This window comes from Octopus bimaculoides, chromosome 3 (assembly GCF_046866305.1).
Source record: "Octopus bimaculoides isolate indiv1 chromosome 3, ASM4686630v1, whole genome shotgun sequence".
Lineage (NCBI taxonomy): Eukaryota > Metazoa > Mollusca > Cephalopoda > Octopoda > Octopodidae > Octopus > Octopus bimaculoides.
Window position 1 is genome coordinate 124596999 of NC_142930.1, and position 21275 is coordinate 124618273.

At 39.5% G+C, this 21275-nt stretch overlaps 1 protein-coding gene across 7 annotated transcripts in view; it reads left to right on the plus strand.

The window, feature by feature from the left end:
- Positions 1-21275, plus strand: part of LOC106876527 (uncharacterized) — a 257790-nt gene that overhangs the window by 155375 nt on the left and 81140 nt on the right. For all 7 annotated transcript variants that reach the window (XM_089349616.1, XM_089349612.1, XM_089349613.1 and 4 more), the window contains exon 6: positions 7660-8358. In XM_089349616.1, coding sequence (XP_089205742.1) covers positions 7660-8358 — 699 coding nt within the window. The remainder of the gene's footprint in view (positions 1-7659; positions 8359-21275) is intronic.

The window sequence follows — 21275 nt, forward strand, 5'->3', positions numbered from 1 at the left end:
CACTCGCACACTCACTCTCACTCTCTCACACACTCACCCTCTCTCTCTCTATCTCTCTCTCTCTCTCTCTCTCTCGCACACTCTCCCTCTCTCTCTTGCACACTCACTCTCTGTCTTGCACTCACTCTGTCTTGCACTCACTCTCACTCACTCACTCTCACACTCTCTCACACTCACTCACCCACTCTCGCACACACTCACCCTCTCTCTCTCTATCTCTCTCTCTCTCTCTCTCTCTCACACTCTCTCTCTCTCTCTTGCACACTCACTCTCTGTCTTGCACTCACTCTGTCTTGCACTCACTCTCACTCCCTCACTCTCACTCTCTCACACACGATAGGCTTCTTTCAGTTTCCGTCAACCCAGTCCATTGACAAGGCTTTGGTCTGCCCTCTGCCTTAACAGAAGACACCACAGGTGCCATGCAGTGGTACTGGACCACGTGGCTGTACTTATTATACACACAAATATATCAGTCAATACCAATACAATAAACTGTCTCTGCTACGTATGCATACATTGATAAAATCCACAGACACAATGAAATATCTCCAGTGTATATTCACTTAAGTTCACTTCAGTTTGATATGCTCTGTGGCCACGTGAAAGAAGGCTTGGTGTCTCCTTCAAAATATATTGGCAATGATAAAGAGCCATATAATTGTAATTTTAATGATGAACCTCAGCCCATCCCCACTCTGAATGACATGTTTTATTGTTTGTTGTCTGAAGCATTTCATTTTATTTATGTTTCGTTCTGGTTTAGGTTACGTAGACAGGCAGACATTGTTGTTTTGGTGGTTTAGATTAATTTAAGATACCCTCACCCAACAATGTGGTTGTTTGTCTCATGTTATGCAAACACTTTCCTTACTTTTGTTGTTTTCTATGCTGGCATGGGTGGGTGGGTTGGATGGTTCAGTAGGAGCCTCAGTCACACTCTCACTCACTCAGTCACACTCTCACTCGCTCAGCCACGCTCTCAGTTGCACTCACTCAGTCACACTTTCACTCGATCAGTCGTACTCTCACTCGCTCAGTTTGCACTCTCACTCGATCAGTCGCACTCTAACTCACTCATGCACACTCTCACTCTCTCAGCCGCACTCTCACTCGCTCAGCCGCCCTCTCAGTTGCACTCACTCAGCCGCGCTCTCAGTTGCACTCACTCAGTCACACTCACTCGATGAGTCACACTCGATCAGTCGTACTCTCACTCGATCAGTCGCTCTCTCACTCGCTCAGTCGCCCTCTCACTCTCACACACACACAATAGGCTGCTTTCAGTTTCCATCAGTCCAGTCCATTGACAAGGCTTTGGTCTGCCCATGGCCTTAACAGAAGACACCCTAGGTGCCATGCGATGGTACTGAACTCAAAACCACATGGCTGGAAAGCAGGCATCACAGGTTCAGTAGGAGCTGGTAAGCCAGAGGACTGTACCAAACTCCAATGTATCTGCTTTGGGAAAATGTCTTCTTCTACATCCCCAGGCCAACCAAAGCCATGTGAATGGATTTGGTTAACAGAAACTGAAAGAAGCCCATTGCCATCATCATCGTCATTTAACTTCCATTTTCCATGCTGGCATGGGTTGGATGCCTCAGCAGGAACTGGCAAGTCAGAAGATTGCACCAAGCTCTGCTGTCTGTTTTGGCAATGGATTTCCACAGCTGGATTCCTTTCCTAATGCCAACCACTACAGCATGTACTGGGTGCTTTCTTTTTTCATGACACTGGCATCAATGCGGTCCCTAAGTAAGTTGTAAGACAAAAAAAGAAGAGGGGAAAAGTTCCCTCAACTAAGGGGTGGGGGTGAGAGGAGGAACTGGCTTTTTGCCAGGTGTTGGAAGGCTAAAGTATGACAGGGTAAACACAGGTGTGTTGCCATAGAGGAAATGCATGGCTACCCCACATTATTTAAGGGTGGTGAAGAAGATAAGATAGTTAGTGATGAGGTACCAGAGCAATCTTTTCTAGGTTGTTCCTGATTAACAGGTAAGTGGTGCTGTCTCTGGAAAGACTTGCTCAGTCACTCAAGGTGCTGAAGACTCTCCAATACCATTGTTTGGAAAAGGAAGTGACCACAATATCGCAAGAACTCTCCACATGAAGTTTTTAGTTACATACTTCCAAATAGTCAAACCTGTATGGTCAACTATTCTCCATCACTAGGGTCCACAACAAATGAACCCCTTTGATTTCTATTTTATTCTACTGGACCGTCGTAACCATTTGAAGTTTTAAAAATCCCATTATATTTTTATAATTAAATATCATTACAAATTGTATAAGCAAATTAAAATATTTTGTGTAATTTAGAAGTTGTTGTTGTTGTTAGCACTCTGTCGCTTACGACGTTGAGGATTCCAGTTGATCCGATCAACGGAACAGCCAGCTCGTGAAATTAACGTGCAAGTGGCTGAGCACTCCACAGACTCGTGTACCCTTAACGTAGTTCTCGGGGATATTCAGCATTGACACAGTGTGACAAGGCTGACCCTTTGAATTACAGGCACAACAGAAGCAGGCAGTAAGAGTGAGAGAAAGTTGTGGTGGAAGAGTACAGCAGGGTTCGCCACCATCCCCTGCCAGAGCCTCGTGGAGCTTTAGGTGTTTTCGCTCAATAAACACTCACAACGCCCGGTCTGGGAATCAAGACCGCGATCCTATAACCGCGAGTCCGCTGCCCTAACCACTGGGCCATTGCGCCTCATTTTAGAAGTATAACCAATTTATTACACATTATTTTCAACAAACAAGATTGTATATGGACTCCCAGGGCCATATGAACCACTGCCATAAAACTTTGTGAAGGATCCATGATGTGCTTTCTTGGAAGTTTTCTATGTAAATTTGTAGTGTTTCTCAGATGACTCTACTTCCCACAATCCACTTGCCTGCCTCATTTCCTGTTAGATTCATTAGGAAAGACATTATTTAGCTGCAGTGAAATTGTCCCAGTTCTATGGAATTGTTGTCATTTATAAAGGAAAGCACCAGTTCCATTAACAGTTAGATAAATGAATGTTACGATGGCAGGGATCCACAAAGCAAGCCACCCCCTTTCTTGAGATCTTTTTACTTTACCAAAGCCGTTTCTGTCTAAACTAATATCACCGAAAGAATGTAAAGTATCAGTTTTCTTAATTAAAGAAAATGATTACACAACTAGTGATTAATGAAAATAATTACTGAGTAATTAAATGTTCTAATGATAACACTTACATATGCACACACACATACACATACACACACACACATTTCTGTTTGGTGTTATTTGACCAACAATTAAACCATCATTTCACCCACATTTTTGTACTCTTAGACACTATTTTCAATGGTATCTTTCCTTCTGGATGTTAAAACAATGATATCGTTTAACATCCATTGTCCATGCTGGCATGGGTTGGACAGTTTGATCAGAGTTGGTAACTCTGCCAGCTCGCCTCTTTAATAATAATCTTTGTACTATAGACACAAGGCCTGAAATTTTGTGGGGAAAAGTTAAGTTGATTACATTGACCCCAATGTTCAATTGGTACTTATTTCGTTGACCCTAAAAGGATGAAAGGTAAAGTCAACCATAGCAGAATTTGAACTCTAATCAAAATGGGACAAAATGCCTCTAAGCACTTTCTCCAGTTTGCTGACAATTTGCCAGCTCACCTCAATATTTTTTTTTCTTTTCAATCTATTGCCCACAGGGGGCTAAACATAGAGGGGACAAACAAGGGCAAACAAAGATTAAGTCGATTACATTGACCCCCAGTACATAACTGGTACTTATTTTATTGATTCCTAAAGGATGAAAGACAGTCGACTTCAGCAGAATTTGGGCTCACAACGTAAAGACGGATGAAATACCGCTAAGCATTTCACCCGCCATGCTAATGAATCTGCCAGCTTGCCACCTATAATAATAATAATAATAATAATTGTTATTTATTCATGTATCAGGTAGGGGGCAATAAAATAAAGTACTTGTCAAGTACTGAGGCTTGATAGAATCAACATGGACCCCATCCCCTCAAAATTGTTGACCTTGTGCCAAAATTAGAAACCACTGCTGTTATTACAAATTTGTAGTTTTTTTCCCCAATTTGAAACCTCCTTATATTCACTCTGTAAACTACATTAACTGTATTTTTTTACATTGTTGTTGTCAGTCAGAAGTCAGTTAAGCAGAAAGGTACTACAGCTAATCGTTAAACTACTTAATTACTTATTTCTAATTTCCTCATACCTTTGGTCATTTCCTCAAAATAACTGCGGAGGTGGGTCGGTCGTACCAAACAGTTTTAATCTATTTCTTGTCTTTCTACAGAAAAACCAGTCAGACAGCTTTAAACATAAAGAGAAAACACTTTTTGTTGTTTTTTATCAAATGTTTTGCTCTAATATATCCCCGAATAAATAAATTTATGTAAGTTCTGTTTCCTTTGATAGAAGGAAGAGAAAATTGGGAGAGCAGGAGGTGCTATTGGCCTGATGGTTAGAAGTTTCAAACTTTTTTGTTGTGATCGTATTGTGGTCCTGAACTCGTTCCAAAAGGAATCACAGCATTTATTTCCTGGGTCTGGCCAACAAAACCAAAAAAAAAAAATGGTACCTTAAAAACCATTTTTTTTTTTATGAGAGGAGATGACAAAGAACCAAGATATATGGCATATTGCTGTACTAAGACCCACTACAACAGAATTGTCCCATGAGAGCAGAAGAGACAGTGCTGGTGCCACATACAAAGCGCTGGTGCCACATACAAAGCGCTGGTGCCACATACAAAGCGCTGGGGCCACATACAAAGTGCTGATGCCAAGTAAAGAAAGCACCCAGAACATTTTGTAAAGTGGTTGGTGTTGGGAAAGGCATCCAACTGTAGAAACCAAACCAAAACAGACAATGAAAGCTGGTGCTGCTCTGGGCATTGCCAGCTCTTGTCATGTGTGTGTGTCTGTCTGTTTGTCTCCTACCATCACTTGACAAGTGATGTTGGTGTGTTTATGTCCCCGTAACTTAGCAATTCAACAAAAGAGAACAATAGAACAAGTACCAAACTTCAAAAGAAAAAGCACTGGGGTTCATTCATTTGACTGAAATTCCTCAAGGCGGTGCCCCAGCATGGCCACAATCTAATGACTGAAACAAGTAAAGGAAAAAAATTCAGAAATAACAATTTCCTTCTCTTTTTTTTCTACCCTTCTGTGTGAAGGTGCATAGCTTAGTGGTGAGGGTTTTGAACTCAGAATCATGTAGTTGTGGTTTCAATTCCCAGGCTGGACAAGGCATTTTGTTCTTGAGCAAAACCCTTCATTTCACATCACTCCAGTTCACTCAACTGGCAGAAATGAGAGTTGCCCTGCAATGAACTGGAACCTTGTTCAGAGGGAATGTCGTGACCTGTCACTTACATGCCATGGAAACCATAGAACTGGCCCTACAAGTTCTGGGACTTGAGTATTTTCTCCCCCCCCCCCTAATCCCACCATGACCACCATCACTACGAGTGGGATTTCACATGCTACATTATCTAGTCCTCTCGCTTTCTCCTTCACCATTGCATGCAGCTGCTGTTGCTGCTGCTACCTTATCACTATTTACCAAATTTCCTCCTCTTCCGTCATCCCCTGCCCTAACCCTAACACCACCCTACCCCTCACACCTCCACTCAGCCACTTCTCTCTAAAACTCCCTTCCTGTCCATGGCCGTCCCAGTTTTTAACATTCAGCACTTTACAGTAACTACTTGGGCACTTAATGTACCACACATGTTCTTGCACACAAGCACTCACCTATGCATGCATGCACACCTATGCACATGCAGACATGCACAAATGTGCACACATACCCACACTCACACATTTTTTGTTTGTTGTACTTAATTCAGTCATTGGACTGTGGCCATGCTGGGGCACCACATTTGTTGAACAAATCAACCCCAGGATTTATTTTAAGGCTGGCACATGGTCCCCTTTTCTCAATAAATTACATTCAGGGATACAAACAAATCTTTACCAACCGTGAAGTGGTGGTATGGAGGAAGAAACACACACACACATACACACGCAGTAAAGAAGTTTGCTTTACAACCCCGGGTTTATGGTCCAGGCTCAGTGTGTGACACCTTGAGCAAGTATCTTAGCCCTGATCTGATCAAATTTTTGAGGGTCAGTTTGATTGTTGAAAACTGGAAGAATCCTGTTGTATACATTCATGTGTGTGTGTAAAATGTGTGTGTGGGCTTATGAGAAACTTTGAGGAGAAAAAGCTTCCCACTCCAAGTGTTGGCCATCCCCTCTGACATAGGATAGTTGCTGGAGAAATGGAACTTTTTAGATTCTTGCTTCCAATTATATATAAAGCATCATTATAACGTTGTTTTCTCATTAATGTAAACAAGTGTGGTGGGTTGTATTATAAGACTATGAATGTTACTAGGTCTTTAATAACTGGGGATGAGGATTTAGATTAATCTTAAAGATTAGTAGAAACTAACAGAACACAGTCTGGAACACAGAACACAGTCTATTAGACAACAATATCATTTACAACTGATTTTATTTTTATTTTTTAACAAGACTCTCTGATAACTTTATACTTCACTGTTCAACATCAAATGGCTTTATTCATTATTGGTCACTCTCCGATCGCCATGTACATCGTTGGTCACTATCAGATGGCCATGTACATCGTCGATCACTCTCCGATGGCCATGTCCATCCTCGGTCACTCTCTGATGGCCATGTGCACCACTGGTCACTCTCCGATGGCCATGTGCACCGCTGGTCACTCTGCAATGGCTTTGTGTGCTGCTGGTAGCCACATGCACTGATGGCCACATACACAGCTGGTTGCTCTCCCATAGCCACATGTGCCACTGGACACTCTGATAGCCTTCTACCTCACCTGTCATTATCAAATGGCCTTCTGCATCACTGGTCACTAACAGATGACTTTATACATCACTGGCTGGATTTTTCAGGTGATGTAGATTGTGTTGTTAGTCAGGTCAGGGTTCTCATCACAGGCTACTGAGATCTGCTGCTGGTGCCATGTAAATCAGTCCTACCTGTTCTGAGGTTGAATGGTCAGCTGCTAAACTGGTTCCCCTACTTGAGTAGCTTGCTGCTCTTATGAAGAAGGTCTCTGGACACCCAGCAGGACTAAAAACAAGCCATGCCACAGGACGGATGAGCTCTTTGTGAGCCAACGACCATCCAGTTATGGAAGGCAATGGCAAACCACCCCAATGTCTCTGCCAAGAAAACACCAAGAGAAAGTCAGAATGAAGTAGTGCTATGGCTTTATCTGATGGAAGAACTCCATCTTTATTGGGAAGACTTTTGTTGTGGTGTCGTCAGCCTGCTGCAAATAGTGTACGATAATGATGACAATGAAAATGTTGTGGTTGTAGAAAGTAGAGGCAAAAAAATAGAAAAATAATGGGTTTGCACACTGTTGGGTTGATTTAAGGCACTGAATAAATTATCACAGACTCAGTTCCTTTTACTTTCTCTAGTAATTGAAATATGGTGGAAGTAATATTGCATTAATTATAATTGTTTAATCTAAACATGGTGAGACCTGACAATATAGAAATACTTTTTGATAAATTTGTAAATCTTGTTTTTTAATTTGTCTCTTTTGCTTTCTTTCTAGTCTTTGTCTTCGGAAGATTCTGTAAATACTCATGGTTCTCAAACTGGCAGACAATCTGGTTATGTTGGATTGATTCGAAATGCACGATCGTTTGATAGATTTGACATTGATAAACTCAAAACTCCGAACACTTACCGCGGTGTCCGTAGTTTGAAGCACAAAAATGACAAACACTACAATGAGGGGTTGCGCAAAAGCAACAGTTTGCATGATTTAAGTTTGAGCACAGAAATAACACCAAGTAACCTTGAGGCATCCAAATTCCTTAGCCGTTCCGGAGATAACCTGAACTTCATTCCAATGGAAAATGATTATGATGATGATGATGATAATGCTTTTGAAATCAAAAACTCTAGGGACGGTGACAGATCTGAAGATGTGTCAAAAAATGAAACTAAAATTGCTTCTAAAATTTCTAAAAGTAATGTTACTTATAGATATAGTTCTGGTGATAAACCGAATCACAGATCTCAACTCAATAGCTTTGAAGAAAAGCAGGTATCGTCTGTCCAACCACGTGGTTCTCTAAATCGTTCGTCCAGTCTTCGTGAGAAATCTCCAGAGAACAAAGAATTTTCTTCTCGACTTTCCTTAGCAAAGTCTGGTCAAGAGATCTCCATAGATGGTCCAGACATGCCACAAACAGGAGATAATGAACTCTTTTACAATTCCAGAAATAATGAAACAGATGAATTGAAAGTAAGTACCATACTTTTTGGTTCATTAATTTGAAACCCCTCCTTGCAAATTCCTCCAAGATGTTTATTTCCACCCAAAACAAAGCCCCAAACTTTCATAAAGCTAAGTATATCACCCCTGGATGCAGGAATAACTGTTAGTTGTTAAAAGGCTTGCTTTGTAACTGCTTGTCACTTGGTTCAATCCCTACTGAATGGCCCCTTCAGGTATCGCACTCACATACTCTCTCTCTCTCTCTCTTTCTCTCTCTCTCTCTCTCTCTCTCTCTCTCTCTCTCTCTCATACACACTTACCCATTCACTAATGTTGTAAACAATGGCTTCTCTCTCTTATGTCTGAAAGAAATCAAAGGGAAATAACTTTTCTCAACCAACAATCATTTCTAATTCTCCTAAGTCAACTCATGACAAAAATTTTTATATGGCAGTGTTTGTTTGTTTTTTTTTTTAGTGTCCTCCATACTTTTACATATTCTCTAATTGTTGCGCTTCTAACCTTCCATATAATCCCTTGTTTCATTTAACCTATCTTCTACATCAGTTTTACTTTCAGCTTTTTTCAAATTCATTTGCAAAATAATTTTTATTGCTCACATATTTAACAAGCAGAAATGCTATAAAATTATTTTGGCCTCTGTGATCTTCCCACACTAAACGAAACTTTATGAGAATTAAGTCACTCCAGAGAGCAATCATCAGAATAAAAGGCCTGGTTGATCTTGATTATTGAGACTGCCTTAAAACAATAAAACTTTCTAGTGCCACATCATTTGCACAATGTGGCAAATATACAACCAGCATTGCCCAAACAAACTTAGCATTAGATTCAGAATTCACCCAAGGTTGGGGCCACATGCTATATGCCTCCTACATAATTCAGGCTCAAAACACATAAATTCACTGCAATACAATCTCTTTTCCACAACAGGCCCTGCTAAATTTATCCCAGAACAAATCAAAGAGAAAGAAAGATCCCATCACTTTCAAACAAAACCAGAACAAATTCCTTCAAGGGATACCATATAAGCCACCCATACCTGGGTACAGCTCAGTCAACGACAACTCCCTACTCGAATGGGTCATGATACCACAAAACTTGGCTTAAAAATGAATCGAGAGATCCTATCAGATGATGCTAAAGTTAGACATGACCTGCGTCAATCTTTGGCTGAAACATATCGAAGTTAATATGAAGAAATCTTATCAGATTCTTCTGGTTAATCAGTAAAACATTTGCTGTTTTGTTTGGTAACTATTGATCGAAATTTGAATTAGATTTCCTTCCATCAACATCATCGTTTTAACATCCATTCAAGCATGGTCGATGCCAGTACCACCTCACTGGCCCTCATACCAGTGGCACATAAAAAGCACCCACTACACTCTTGGAGTAGTTGGTGTTAGGAAGGACATCCAGCTGTAGAAACTTTGCCAGATTGGATTGGAGCCTGATGCAGCCATCTGGCTTGCCAGCCTTCAGTCAAACCGTCCAACCCATGGCAGCATGGAAAGTGGATGTTAAACGACGACGATGATGATGATGATAAATTAGAGGCCTCAATTAACATGCAAAGTATTCTTTAACACATAACAGAAAGGTTCTGATTTCCAGTATTTAGAGTTACTTATTTCTCATCATTGATGGGTAGACAAAGCCTTGCAAGGTTTTGATTGGCCCAGAACTATAGTAGACAACACCTGTCCAAGGTGCGATGCATTGGAATTGAACCTATAACCATATGACAGGGAAGCAAAACCACACAGCCACAACATATTGACTTAACATTAATATCTATTGTAAATGCTAACAATTAAAAATACATTCATTGAAGCCAACCCATTTTATACATCTGTGATGTCTTTGTAACAATATGACAGTACAGGCTGCACATTGAGTCAGACTTATTTTAGGTTTCAATTTATTTTGAAAATAATGAACAATTTAGTAAAAAAAAAACCCTTATTCATTATGAAGCTGGTGTTTGAAGGATAAATTAACATGGAATTTTAATGGAAGATTTTAATTCCAATTGTGCTTTAAACCTCCAAAATGGTTGCGGACCACTGATTTAACCTATGCTAACATAGAAAAATAATTTTTTTGTGCTGTTAATATCCATGAGTTTGTTTGTGTTGTATTAATGTGTCATATTCTGAAAAATTACGAATGTTTTATAGGCAATTAATAGATTATTAAAATTGTGGTACTCCGTCTCATTCGTTTAAACATAAGCACCTCTTTTAATGTGACTAAATTTATTTCTAGAAGTGGGTTTGTTCTTCAACTTAAGTTATATTTCTACTTCTTGCCACTCAACTCTCAAAAAAACACAAGAACAAATTCTTGCTATTTATAATTAAAAATTTTTGTTCACCACTCTTATACACAAAATTAAACTGACCAGCTTAGAAAAACTTAATCCTTTCATTATCATATTTCTCAAAAAATTTGCTGCCTTCATTTCAATCTATTTTGAAATTAATGAAGAATTTAATAACTTATCTTTGTCACATTAGTGTTTGGAACATAAATTAACTTAAAATTTTGATGGAAAGATTTAAAATCTCTTTAAATTTTTATTACTATTTTTGTTTCGATTGATTTTGAAAATGGTGAATTTAGTAAAATGATTCTATCATTTTGATGGAAGATTTTAATTCTGATCTCTTTTAACTCTTTAGCATTGAAACTGGCCAATATTCAGCCCAAATATTCTCCCTGCTTTATGTTCAAACTGACCAGATGCAGCCTCTCACACCTACCCGACAATGTCATTCTAAAAATAATCATATCGTTGAAATCTCAAGCAACAAGACAATGCATGATTAATTCAAGACAGTGAATAAATAAGCATCACATTTAACAGAAGAATCTGAATGCTAAAGAGTTAAAACAAAGGTGCTATCAAAGTACCAGGGGTAATTTCAGGCTGGTTGGTATCAAAAGGGTTACAATTAACCAGTTTTTTTCTCCTTTTTAATACAGTGCAGTAGCAATAATAATGGTGTACTTAGTTATGAAGTGGTTTATTAAGTCTCCATTTTAACTTATGTCATTGGCAGAATGGAATTCGTTAGTTTGAGAAATACCATTATTAACCTCACTAATAACCATTTCATCATCATCTGTTTCCTGTTTCTGTCATTTCTCACCCTCCACTTGACAAGGTTTTCTTCCTCTCCTTGAGATGATCAGAGATTCCAGTCTCTATATTTACCATTTTCTTACTGTCTGGGTTAACAAATAAATATTGCATATATTTGTACTGGATCCATTCAAAATTCCTTTCTTCATCTCTCTTGGCAGCAAGATTTATCTCTGTATTAGGAAGATCAGGAATACAAGGAAACAAGGCGGCGAGCTGGCAGAAACGTTAGCATAACGGGCGAAATGCTTTGCGGTATTTCGTCTGCCGTTACGTTCTGAGTTCAAATTCCGCCGAGGTCGACTTTGCCTTTCATCCTTTCGGGGTCGATAAATTAAGTACCAGTTACGCACTGGGTCGATGTAATCGACTTAACCCCTTTGTCTGTCCTCTCTATGTTTAGCCCCTTGTGGGCAATAAAGAAATTGAATACAAGGAAACTGGTTATGGTCAGTGACAACATCAGTTTGTCAGTAGAAGAGGTTGATTAGTTTAATTACTGTCAAGAGTGAAGAATTTAACATTTGGGGCTTTTTTAGTTTGAGAGCAAGGAAGAGGAATTGTGTGTGTATGTGTGTGTTGTCTGCTTGATTGTTAACTTGCAACAAAATTAACACTCCTTCCTCCCCCCTCTCTCTTTCTCTCTCCCCTCAGATGAATGGTAAGAGCCAAAACAGTATTTGCCCTTCTTGTGAAGATGTCAGAAATTCTTCTATTGGGTGAGAAGTTTTTTTTGGCGGGGTGCATTGTTCTCTGGCCAAAGTAACCACAAAACACTGACTGGCATTGGGAAGGGCATCCAGCGATAGAAACCATACCAAATCAGACTGGAGTCTGGTGCAGCCCCCCAGCCTGCCAGCTCTGGTCAAACTAACCAGTCTATGCCAGCATGGACAATGGATGTTAAATGATGATGATGATAATAACCCAGTACCAGTAAAATTTTAGGGTTAGCCTTATCAACTAGATTCACCCACAAAACTTGTGGTATAGAACTTATACCCCAAAACCTTTATTACCATTTTTTGCTTGTTCCATCATCATCATAATATGACTGTCTACCATGCTGGCATGGGTTTGGAAGATTCAACAGAATCCTACATATCAGAGCCCTGCCTCCAGTTCTACTTCAATCCTATTTAAAAGGGTTCAAATGTCTCATGGGTTTTTTCCCTTTATTTGTATTTCTTTCTTCAAATAAATTTATCAATGGCGCAGGAGTGGCTGTGTGGTAAGTAGCTTGCTTACCAACCACATGGTTCTAAGTTCAGTCCCACTACGTGGCACCTTGGGTAAGTGTCTTCTACTATAGCCTCATGCCGACCAAAGCCTTGTGAGTGGATTTGGTAGATGGAAACTGAAAGAAGTCTGTCATATATAAGTATGTATGTATATGTTAGTGTATCTGTGTTTGTCCCCCCAACATTGCTTGACAACCAATGCCGCTGTGTTTACATTCCCATAACTAAGTGGTTCGGCAAAAGAGTTCAATAAAATAAGTACTCGGCTTACAAAGAATAAGTCCTGGGGTCAACTTGCTCGACTAAAGGCAGTGCTCCAGCATAGCCACAGTCAAATGACTAACAAAAGAATGCAATTACTTTAGAAGTAAATGCCATTTTGCATTTTTGGGTTTCTTTTTTCCTTTTTACTTTGCAAAAGAAACAGTTTATTTTATTGTCGTCATCTGGAAAGTTGGTTGGCTGGTTGATTCCTGTTGCATATTTATCTGTTCTTTGTGACTCACATCAGAACAGTTGTATGAAATCTTGGTAGCAGCAGTAATGGTGGTGTTGGTGATGTAGAGCCAGACATATCTGTTGTCTGTTCTTTCTTTTCAGCTTAACAGCACAGAAAGGCTGCTGTTTGTTTATTCTTCCAATCCCACACACACCCTTCCCATGTTTTTATTTCAAGATATTATCTCTGTTAACTTATAAATCTTCAGTGACCATACAGACAGGTTTTTGTTTTCCCATGTACGCACAAGAACACAAGTGCTCATATAAATTTTTATTTAAGCAGAAGTCCTGGAATTTGTATGAGATAGGAATGGAATTGTAATATTCACACCATTTTCAGAGACTATAAACGTGCACGCGCACACATATACTCTCTCTCTTTCTCTCACACACACACACACATCTGGGCCAAATATTCTCCCTGTTTTATGATTAAATAGGCCAGATCTGGCCTCTCACACCTTCTCTACAATGAACAATCACTTCATTGAAATCTTGAAGCTACGAAATAATGCATGATTAATTCAAAACAATGTGATTGAATAAGCATTATATTAGGCAGTAATCTTAATGCTAAATGGTTAATAAGTCGAGTGTCATGATGTCGGGACCATTTTTTACATAGCAAATCTAAGATAAGATATGAATGAATCACAGAAATTATGATTGTGGTTGTGTGAGGTCTTCAGTTTAATAATGTTGCATCACGAAAAGTTAAATTTCCAGTTCCCCACTCACCTATCATTTTTCTTTTTCTTTTGGAAGCACTAACAGGGCTTGTCTGGCGGTGTTAGTTGTAGAGTTATATCTTGGAAGGAAGGGCTGAAAGGAAACGGTTGCAGTTGTGGAGGAGTGGAAAGGGTTAAAAATACAAATTGTTTGAAATTTTCTTGCTGGACATGTGTGTATGTACTCATTTCTGGGCGTTTCTTTGTCATTCTTCAATATTCTGCAGAGCAATTACAAAAGCACAAGGTGCCAAATTCTTTAAATTTTTCTTCTCCCCTCTCCACCTCCGTTTAATTGCCTCCACCTCCAACACAAACACACACACATGCAAACCTCATTTCTGAAAATGATTCAACGTTCCAGATTGTTCTCCCTGTCCAACTATTTCTGTACGAAGTGTGACAAACTCAAACTATATTTGTTAGCTCCCGCTTTTTTATTATCATCCTTCATTCCAGTTTATGTCTGTTTAAAATGGTCCCGACTTATAAATAATGTTTGAAATCGTTGAATGAATATTCTGACTGTAGCACGAATTTAGGTTCCAGTGAGGTTTTGAAATTTAGTAACCAAACAATCTGCTGCCTTTATTGCTATCTTGCTTTTATTGTGTGTGTGTGTGTGTGTGTGTGTGTGTGCGCACACCTTTAGTTATTGTCATAACCTGAATTCCAGATGTGAAATAGAACAAAAAGATTTATGCAGTTTCTTTCTTTCTCTGGGATGGGGCTGGAATAATTGTTCAGCAACAACAAACAGGAAACAGCATCTGAGTCACTTTGCAGCTTGTATGTAGATTCTTAGCTAATTAAATCCAGACTAACGAAGGAAAGTGAAACCTTTCAGCCATGAAGTCACAAATTTGCACTTGGCTTTATTCTAGTATTTACTTGTCTATTACACTCACACACTTACTCGTCATCATCCTTGTTGTCAACATTGTTGTCAGGTCTATGTTTGCGTGCTTACATGGGCCAAATGGGAAATTCATTTGTATTCACCTCTAAATAATAGACTCCTGTTAGTTAGGTATTTGTCAAAGAGAAACCCACTGGACGAATCTGTCCTGCTTTAGTCCTGTGGTGGAGGTGGAGAGGGGAACTGGTACGTACTATAAATGAGCTGGTTAGAGAGTATCAGGGAGCTGGATTGAAAGCTCAATATAATTATAATAATAATAAGTCTTTTCAACTATAGGCACAAGGCCTGAAATTTGTGGGCAGGGGACTAGTCAGTTATATCGACCGCCAGTATTCCACTGGTACTTATTTAATTGATCCCAAAAGGATGAAAGGTGAAGTCGACCACAGCAGAATTTGAACTCAGAATGTAGCGACGACTGAAATACAACTACGTATTTTTTCTAGTGTGCTAATGATTCTGCCAGCTCGCTGCCTTAATAATAATAATAATAATAATAATAATCATTTCTACTGGAAGCACAAGGCCTCATATTTAAGGGAAGGGATTAGGTTGATTACCTCAATCCCAGTGTGTAACTGGTACTAATTTTATCAACCCCGAAAGAATGAAAGGCAAAGTCGACCACGGCAGAATTTGAACTCAGAACCTAACAGCAGATGAAATACTGCTAAGCATTTCACCTGGCATGCTAACGGTTCTGCTAGCTAGCCACCTTATTACTACTACTACTACTACTACTACTACTACTACTCATAATAATAATAATAATAATTTGGCACAAGGTCAACAATTTTGAGGTCGGAGGTAAGTCGATTACAATAACCTCAGTGTTCAACTGGTACTTAGTTTATCAACCCCAAAAGGATGAAAGGTAAAGTCCACCTTGACAGAATTTGAACCTAGAACATAAAGACAAAATCCTACTAAGCATTTTGTCTGGCATGCCAACTCACTGCCTCAATAATAATAATCATTCAACAACAAACGGTGGGATGGTCAATACATAATGAAAGTATTTAGGTGGGTGACCCAAAAACCTGGTTGAGAACTTGAAACCTGATTGCACTATTTACTTAATTTTCAGAGAAAGGTGGGTAGGGGGGAAGAGGTAGAGATAATAAAGGAGCATTCAACATAAGCTATAATAAATGGTACTACTACTATTATTATCATCATCATCATTATTCCTTCCCCACCATCATCATCATTATTCCCCCCCCCCATCACTACTCTGTCGTATTTTTGTCCCTCTTTCAGTGTTCCACTATCCCATAACTAAGATGCTCCACTGATAAGACACCTCCCCCCCCCCATCTGATCCTATGGTTGCAATAATTTAATTTCAGTTTTATTTCCCTCCCCCCCCCCCACTGCAACCCCATGGCTATTTATGTAGATTTATTTGACAGGTTCTCTTCAAATTCTTCTGGGTTAGAGTAGATTAACATTGAGATTACAGAAAGTTAATACCCTTGAATAAATAAAGCATTCTTTGGGGTTATTTATAGTCCCTCCTCTCCACCCCCTCTGTATCCAAGGTTGGTGTGTCAGTTCTGTTATTGATGGGAAGTAAAAATAGAAATTAAACCTTTCACAGCAACAGTCCCTACAGCCAGTGTTTGAGTGCGGAATATTAAACAGATAAGGGAGACAAGTCTCCCTCGGGATAGGATGCTAGTTATTCCCTTATAACTTGTCTTTAAGGTTTGCAGAAATAATTGCAGAAACCTAGGCCTATGAGTATCATGATGGCTAGAGATGGGAGCGATAAACTCACTTGCTCCTGCTATATGGACACAAACTGTGATGGTAGCCAGCTGGAAAAGATGTTTACCTGGGGCTAAACAGCAGTAACACCGTCCTGTATAGAACTGTCGCATTTTGTTGGCAAATAAACTTTACAAAAATAATTATGTCCAGCTCAAAAGTACCTACATTTGTTGGTGGTGGCCATTGTCAAAGACTCTTCTTAACCCTTGCTTGTGAAATCATTTCAGCACAGCAAAAAAAAAAAAAAAAAAAAAATGCCTTGTGGCATTTCTTCCAGCTCCCAGCTCTTTATATTCGGAGTTAAAATTCCACCACAGTCAACTTTGCCCTTCATGCTTTCGTTGTCAATGAAATACAGTACCAGTCAAGTACTGGGGTCAATGTAATCCACTTGCGCCCTCCCTTGAAATTTCTGGCCTTGTGCCAAAATTAGAATTGTTGGTGAGCTGGCAGAATCATTAGCACAGCAGGCAAAATGCTTAGCAGCATTTCACCTGTCACTACATTCTGAGTTCAAATTCTGCTGAGGTCAACTTTTCCTTTCATTCTTTCAGGGTCAATAGAATGAGTGCCAGTGAAACACTGGGGTCGATGTAATCGACTAGCCCTGTAAATTTCAGGCCTTGTGCCCTTGGTAGAAAGGACTATTATTATTAAGGTCACAAGCTGGCAGAATTATTACCCCATTGGGCAAAATGCTTAGTAGCATTTCATCTGTCTTCGTGTTCTGGGCTTCTGACTTTGCCTTTCATCTTTCAGGATAAATAAAAGATATACCAGTTGAACACTGGGGTCGATGTAACCAACTTTTCCCCATCACTCAGAATTTCTGGCCATTGGCCAAAGCTTGAAACCAAAAGTGGTGCGCTGATAGACCGGTCAGCATGCTGGGCGAAATGCTTAGTGGTGTCAATCCTTATGTTCTGAGTTCAAATTCTGCCAAGGTCGACTTTGCCTTTTGTCCTTTTGGGGTTGATAAATTAAGTACCAGTGAAACATTAGGGTCAATATAATTGGCTAGTCCTACCTCCTAAATTTCAGGCCTTGTGCCTATGGTAGAAAGGATTATTATTTTTATTACAGAGACAAAGTGGCTGATTTCCTTTCGAGTGTTGGGCCTCACGGAGGCAATGACCTAGACCTTTGACATTGTCATACTTGAGAAGACCCATCAAGCCAAGCAAAATCAGTCATGGCAGGTACTGGTGTCGCACAAATGGCACCTGTGCCAGTGGCACGTAAACGCACCCTTTATACTCTCGGAGTAGTTGGCATTAAGAAGGGCATCCAGCTGTAGAAAACCACGCCAAATCAGACTGGAGTCTGGTGCAGCTTTCCAGCTTACCAGCCCTGGTCAAACCATCCAACCCATTCCAGCATGGACAACGGACATTAAATGATAATGATGAATTATCATCATCAAGCTGGCAGAATCGTTACCATGTTGGACAAAATGCTTAGCAGCATTTCTTTGGGCTCTGTACATAATTAACAACTTTCTTTAGGCTCTGATGCATAATTAATCTAATTTACAAGTTTTAAAATAAAAAAACAGTCATTAATTCACTAACTATTAGTGATTTCGTTTTCATCTTTGGACTTTCCTTTTTCCTTTCTTATGAAGGGCTATGCTCAAAACATCAAACTGTCTCCCTTCACCGAGCATCAAGCTAATACTCTTCTTGTGAGCGTCCTTACGTATTTTTTTTTCTGTTCCTTTAATTGATTTGTTTAACTGAATTGACTATATATATATATATATATATATATATATATATATATATATATATATATATATATCAATACAAAATGGGACAAGAACGCAAAACATCCAGACAGGTGATACAAGAAAGGGACAACAAAACATCCAGATAGACGATACAAAGAAAACAAGGACAGATCATTCGGAGTTTTCTTTCCTCAGTCGAGTTCCAGATTATCTTTGCAATTTTGGTTGGTTATACTTGAGATTGCTCCAATCTGGCCAGCCCCATGGAAAAACTAAGCTAAGAGCATTAGATTCCTTGGAAGAAAGCAGTGAATGTATACGAAAACAAGGATGGGAAAAAAAACGGAGAAGGTTACACAAATACAAATAACAGGACATAACAACGGGTGTCTTTTGACTAAGGACGAATTAGATTGTGGAGTTAAAGCCTTATGGCAGGGATACAAGATTTCACAGGCACAGGGAAGAATATAGATGTTGCACGGACAGTGGCCGAACCAAGAAAGAAAGGTCAGGCTTGGCTGAGCACCGGTCACGTGGGGGAAGAGAGAGAGAGAGGTGTGTGTATATATGTCTTTGTATTCATGCTTGTCCTCCACCACTGCTTAACCAGTGTTGGTGTGTTTATCTCCCTGTAACTTAGTGGTTCAACAAAAGAGACTGATAAAGTACCAGGCTTTAAAAAAAATAAGTACTGCAGTTGATTCATTCAAGTTAAATTTCTTGAATGTGGTGCCCCAGCATGGCCACAGTCTAATGACGGAAACACCTATCATTACAAAATTAATTGAAACAAACAAAAACAGTGGATTTCATTAGAACTGTGGTAACAAAACGATCAAACCCATAAAGTGGCCATTGTCTGTTTAGGACAGAATCCTGTTCAGATTCACCATTCTCCAACAGTAATGGTTTCTTCTACATGACTTTTTAATAGAATTCTTAAAGGTATGCCTGTGTTTGTGATGGAAATATCAGGCAAGTAGTCATAAAAGAATACCTTTTTAAAGGTGTGGAAGTAGGAAATATCTTAATCTTGTTCGCACTACTGTCAATCCTCTCTTACCATCATTTGCGTGTGTGCATTATGTGTGTTTATATATATATAAACAAACGCACCTTTCTCCTTTCTTCCTGGTAGTGCCTTCCCGCCCCTCCATGGCTTTCAAAAGCTCCCCCACTCCCATTCCTAAACACCTCCCTCCCACACACACCTCTTCCTTCACCTTTCACTTCTTTTATCTCTGTATAACTTTCCCTTCTGCCTCTCCCTGCTATTTTTCATGCTTCCACAATGCTCCTCCTATGCTGCTCTCATTTCTCTATTATCAGTCCCCGCCCCCACTTTGGTTTCCCCCTTAAGTTTATTCTCTCAACTTTCTTTACCCCCCCCCCCCATTTCACCCCAGCTATTCTCTCCCTCCAATTCGTTTTAACACCCAACCACTCTTTTATTATTCTTTGGATCATGGCTGGAATTAGGAGGAAGGAAATCTATCGGACATGTCAGTGTGTTCGTAATATATACATACATACATACATACATGTGCAGATGTGGTTGTGTGGTAAGAAGTTTGCTTCTCAACTGCATTGTTCTGAGTTCAGTCCCACTGCGTGGTACTTGGACCGACCGAAGCCCTATCAGTGGATTTGGTAGACAGAAACAAGAAGAAGCTAGTTATGTGTGTGTTTGTAATATATACATACATGTGTATATTCATGTGTGTGTGTGTGTGTGTGTGTGTGTGTGTGTGTATAATACATATAATACACGCACATATATGCATGTCGTCATCACCTTTGTTTTACTATCCATTTCCCATGCTTTCATGGGTCAGACGGGGTTTATATGAGGCCTGTTTTCTGTAGTTGAATGCCCTTCTTGATGCAAACCCTCACCTGTTTCTAAGTAAGGTAATATTTCTCCATGATCAGACATCTTTTTTGATGAAAGCTTGGAAACAAAGGACGCTGCTAGTATGTCGGTTACATTCATTTACAACTATTACATGATGTCAAGACAAAGAGACACAAACTTACATACACGTGTGTGTGTGTGTAATATCATTTAATGTACAAAATACAAAGATACAAGCTACTAATAGTTTCTTACTTTGAAGATGTGGGTCTAGGCATGTTTTTATAACATGCCTTGGGTCTCCGAGCAACTTCATGCTCTGGGCACGTGATCTATTCAGTTTGCAAAACAGGATGCTGAAAGAAGAGAAATTGCAAGAAAAAATGAGATAGTAGATGCAAAAAGTGTGAATGGGGGGAAAAAGAAAATTAGTTATATCCCCTTTGGCTGTAAAGCTATAATTAAGCTAGTTGTAAAATAATTAAAAGGAGAGTGGTCCAAAGTCTGCAAGGCAGCTGCTCCATCTTTAGATGGTGATGTCCTCCAGTTTGCTAAAAGAAATTTGTCCATATGTTTGCATTTGCTGAAAATTTCGGGTCTATAATCCAGTAGTGTGGTGGAATTCTTGGAGCTAAAACGAATATGCAATCTTTCAGCTACACATAATTTGCATTTCTTAGATCCATTAACATATGTCTTGGATTTCTCTGATTCACCACTCGTATGTGGTATGGATTTGGTCTTCATGGCTTCACATTTGTTGATGTGCTGCAAAAGAAGATAAGTGGTTTGTGTGACATCTTTTGAAATCACTTTCGCATAACCTGATGTAATTTAACTAAAAGCAAAAATTGTGGAAGGTGGGATTTTCACTGCATGTTACGATGGAAGGCAGAGGGTGTCTGAGACTCATGAAAGTGACAGGGAGGGTGAGAAGATTTCCTCAAACTGGAGACCTGACTTTACTCTGTCCACCAACTGTACTCAGGGTAGCAGGTGATGGTGTTAAACTGGGAGATG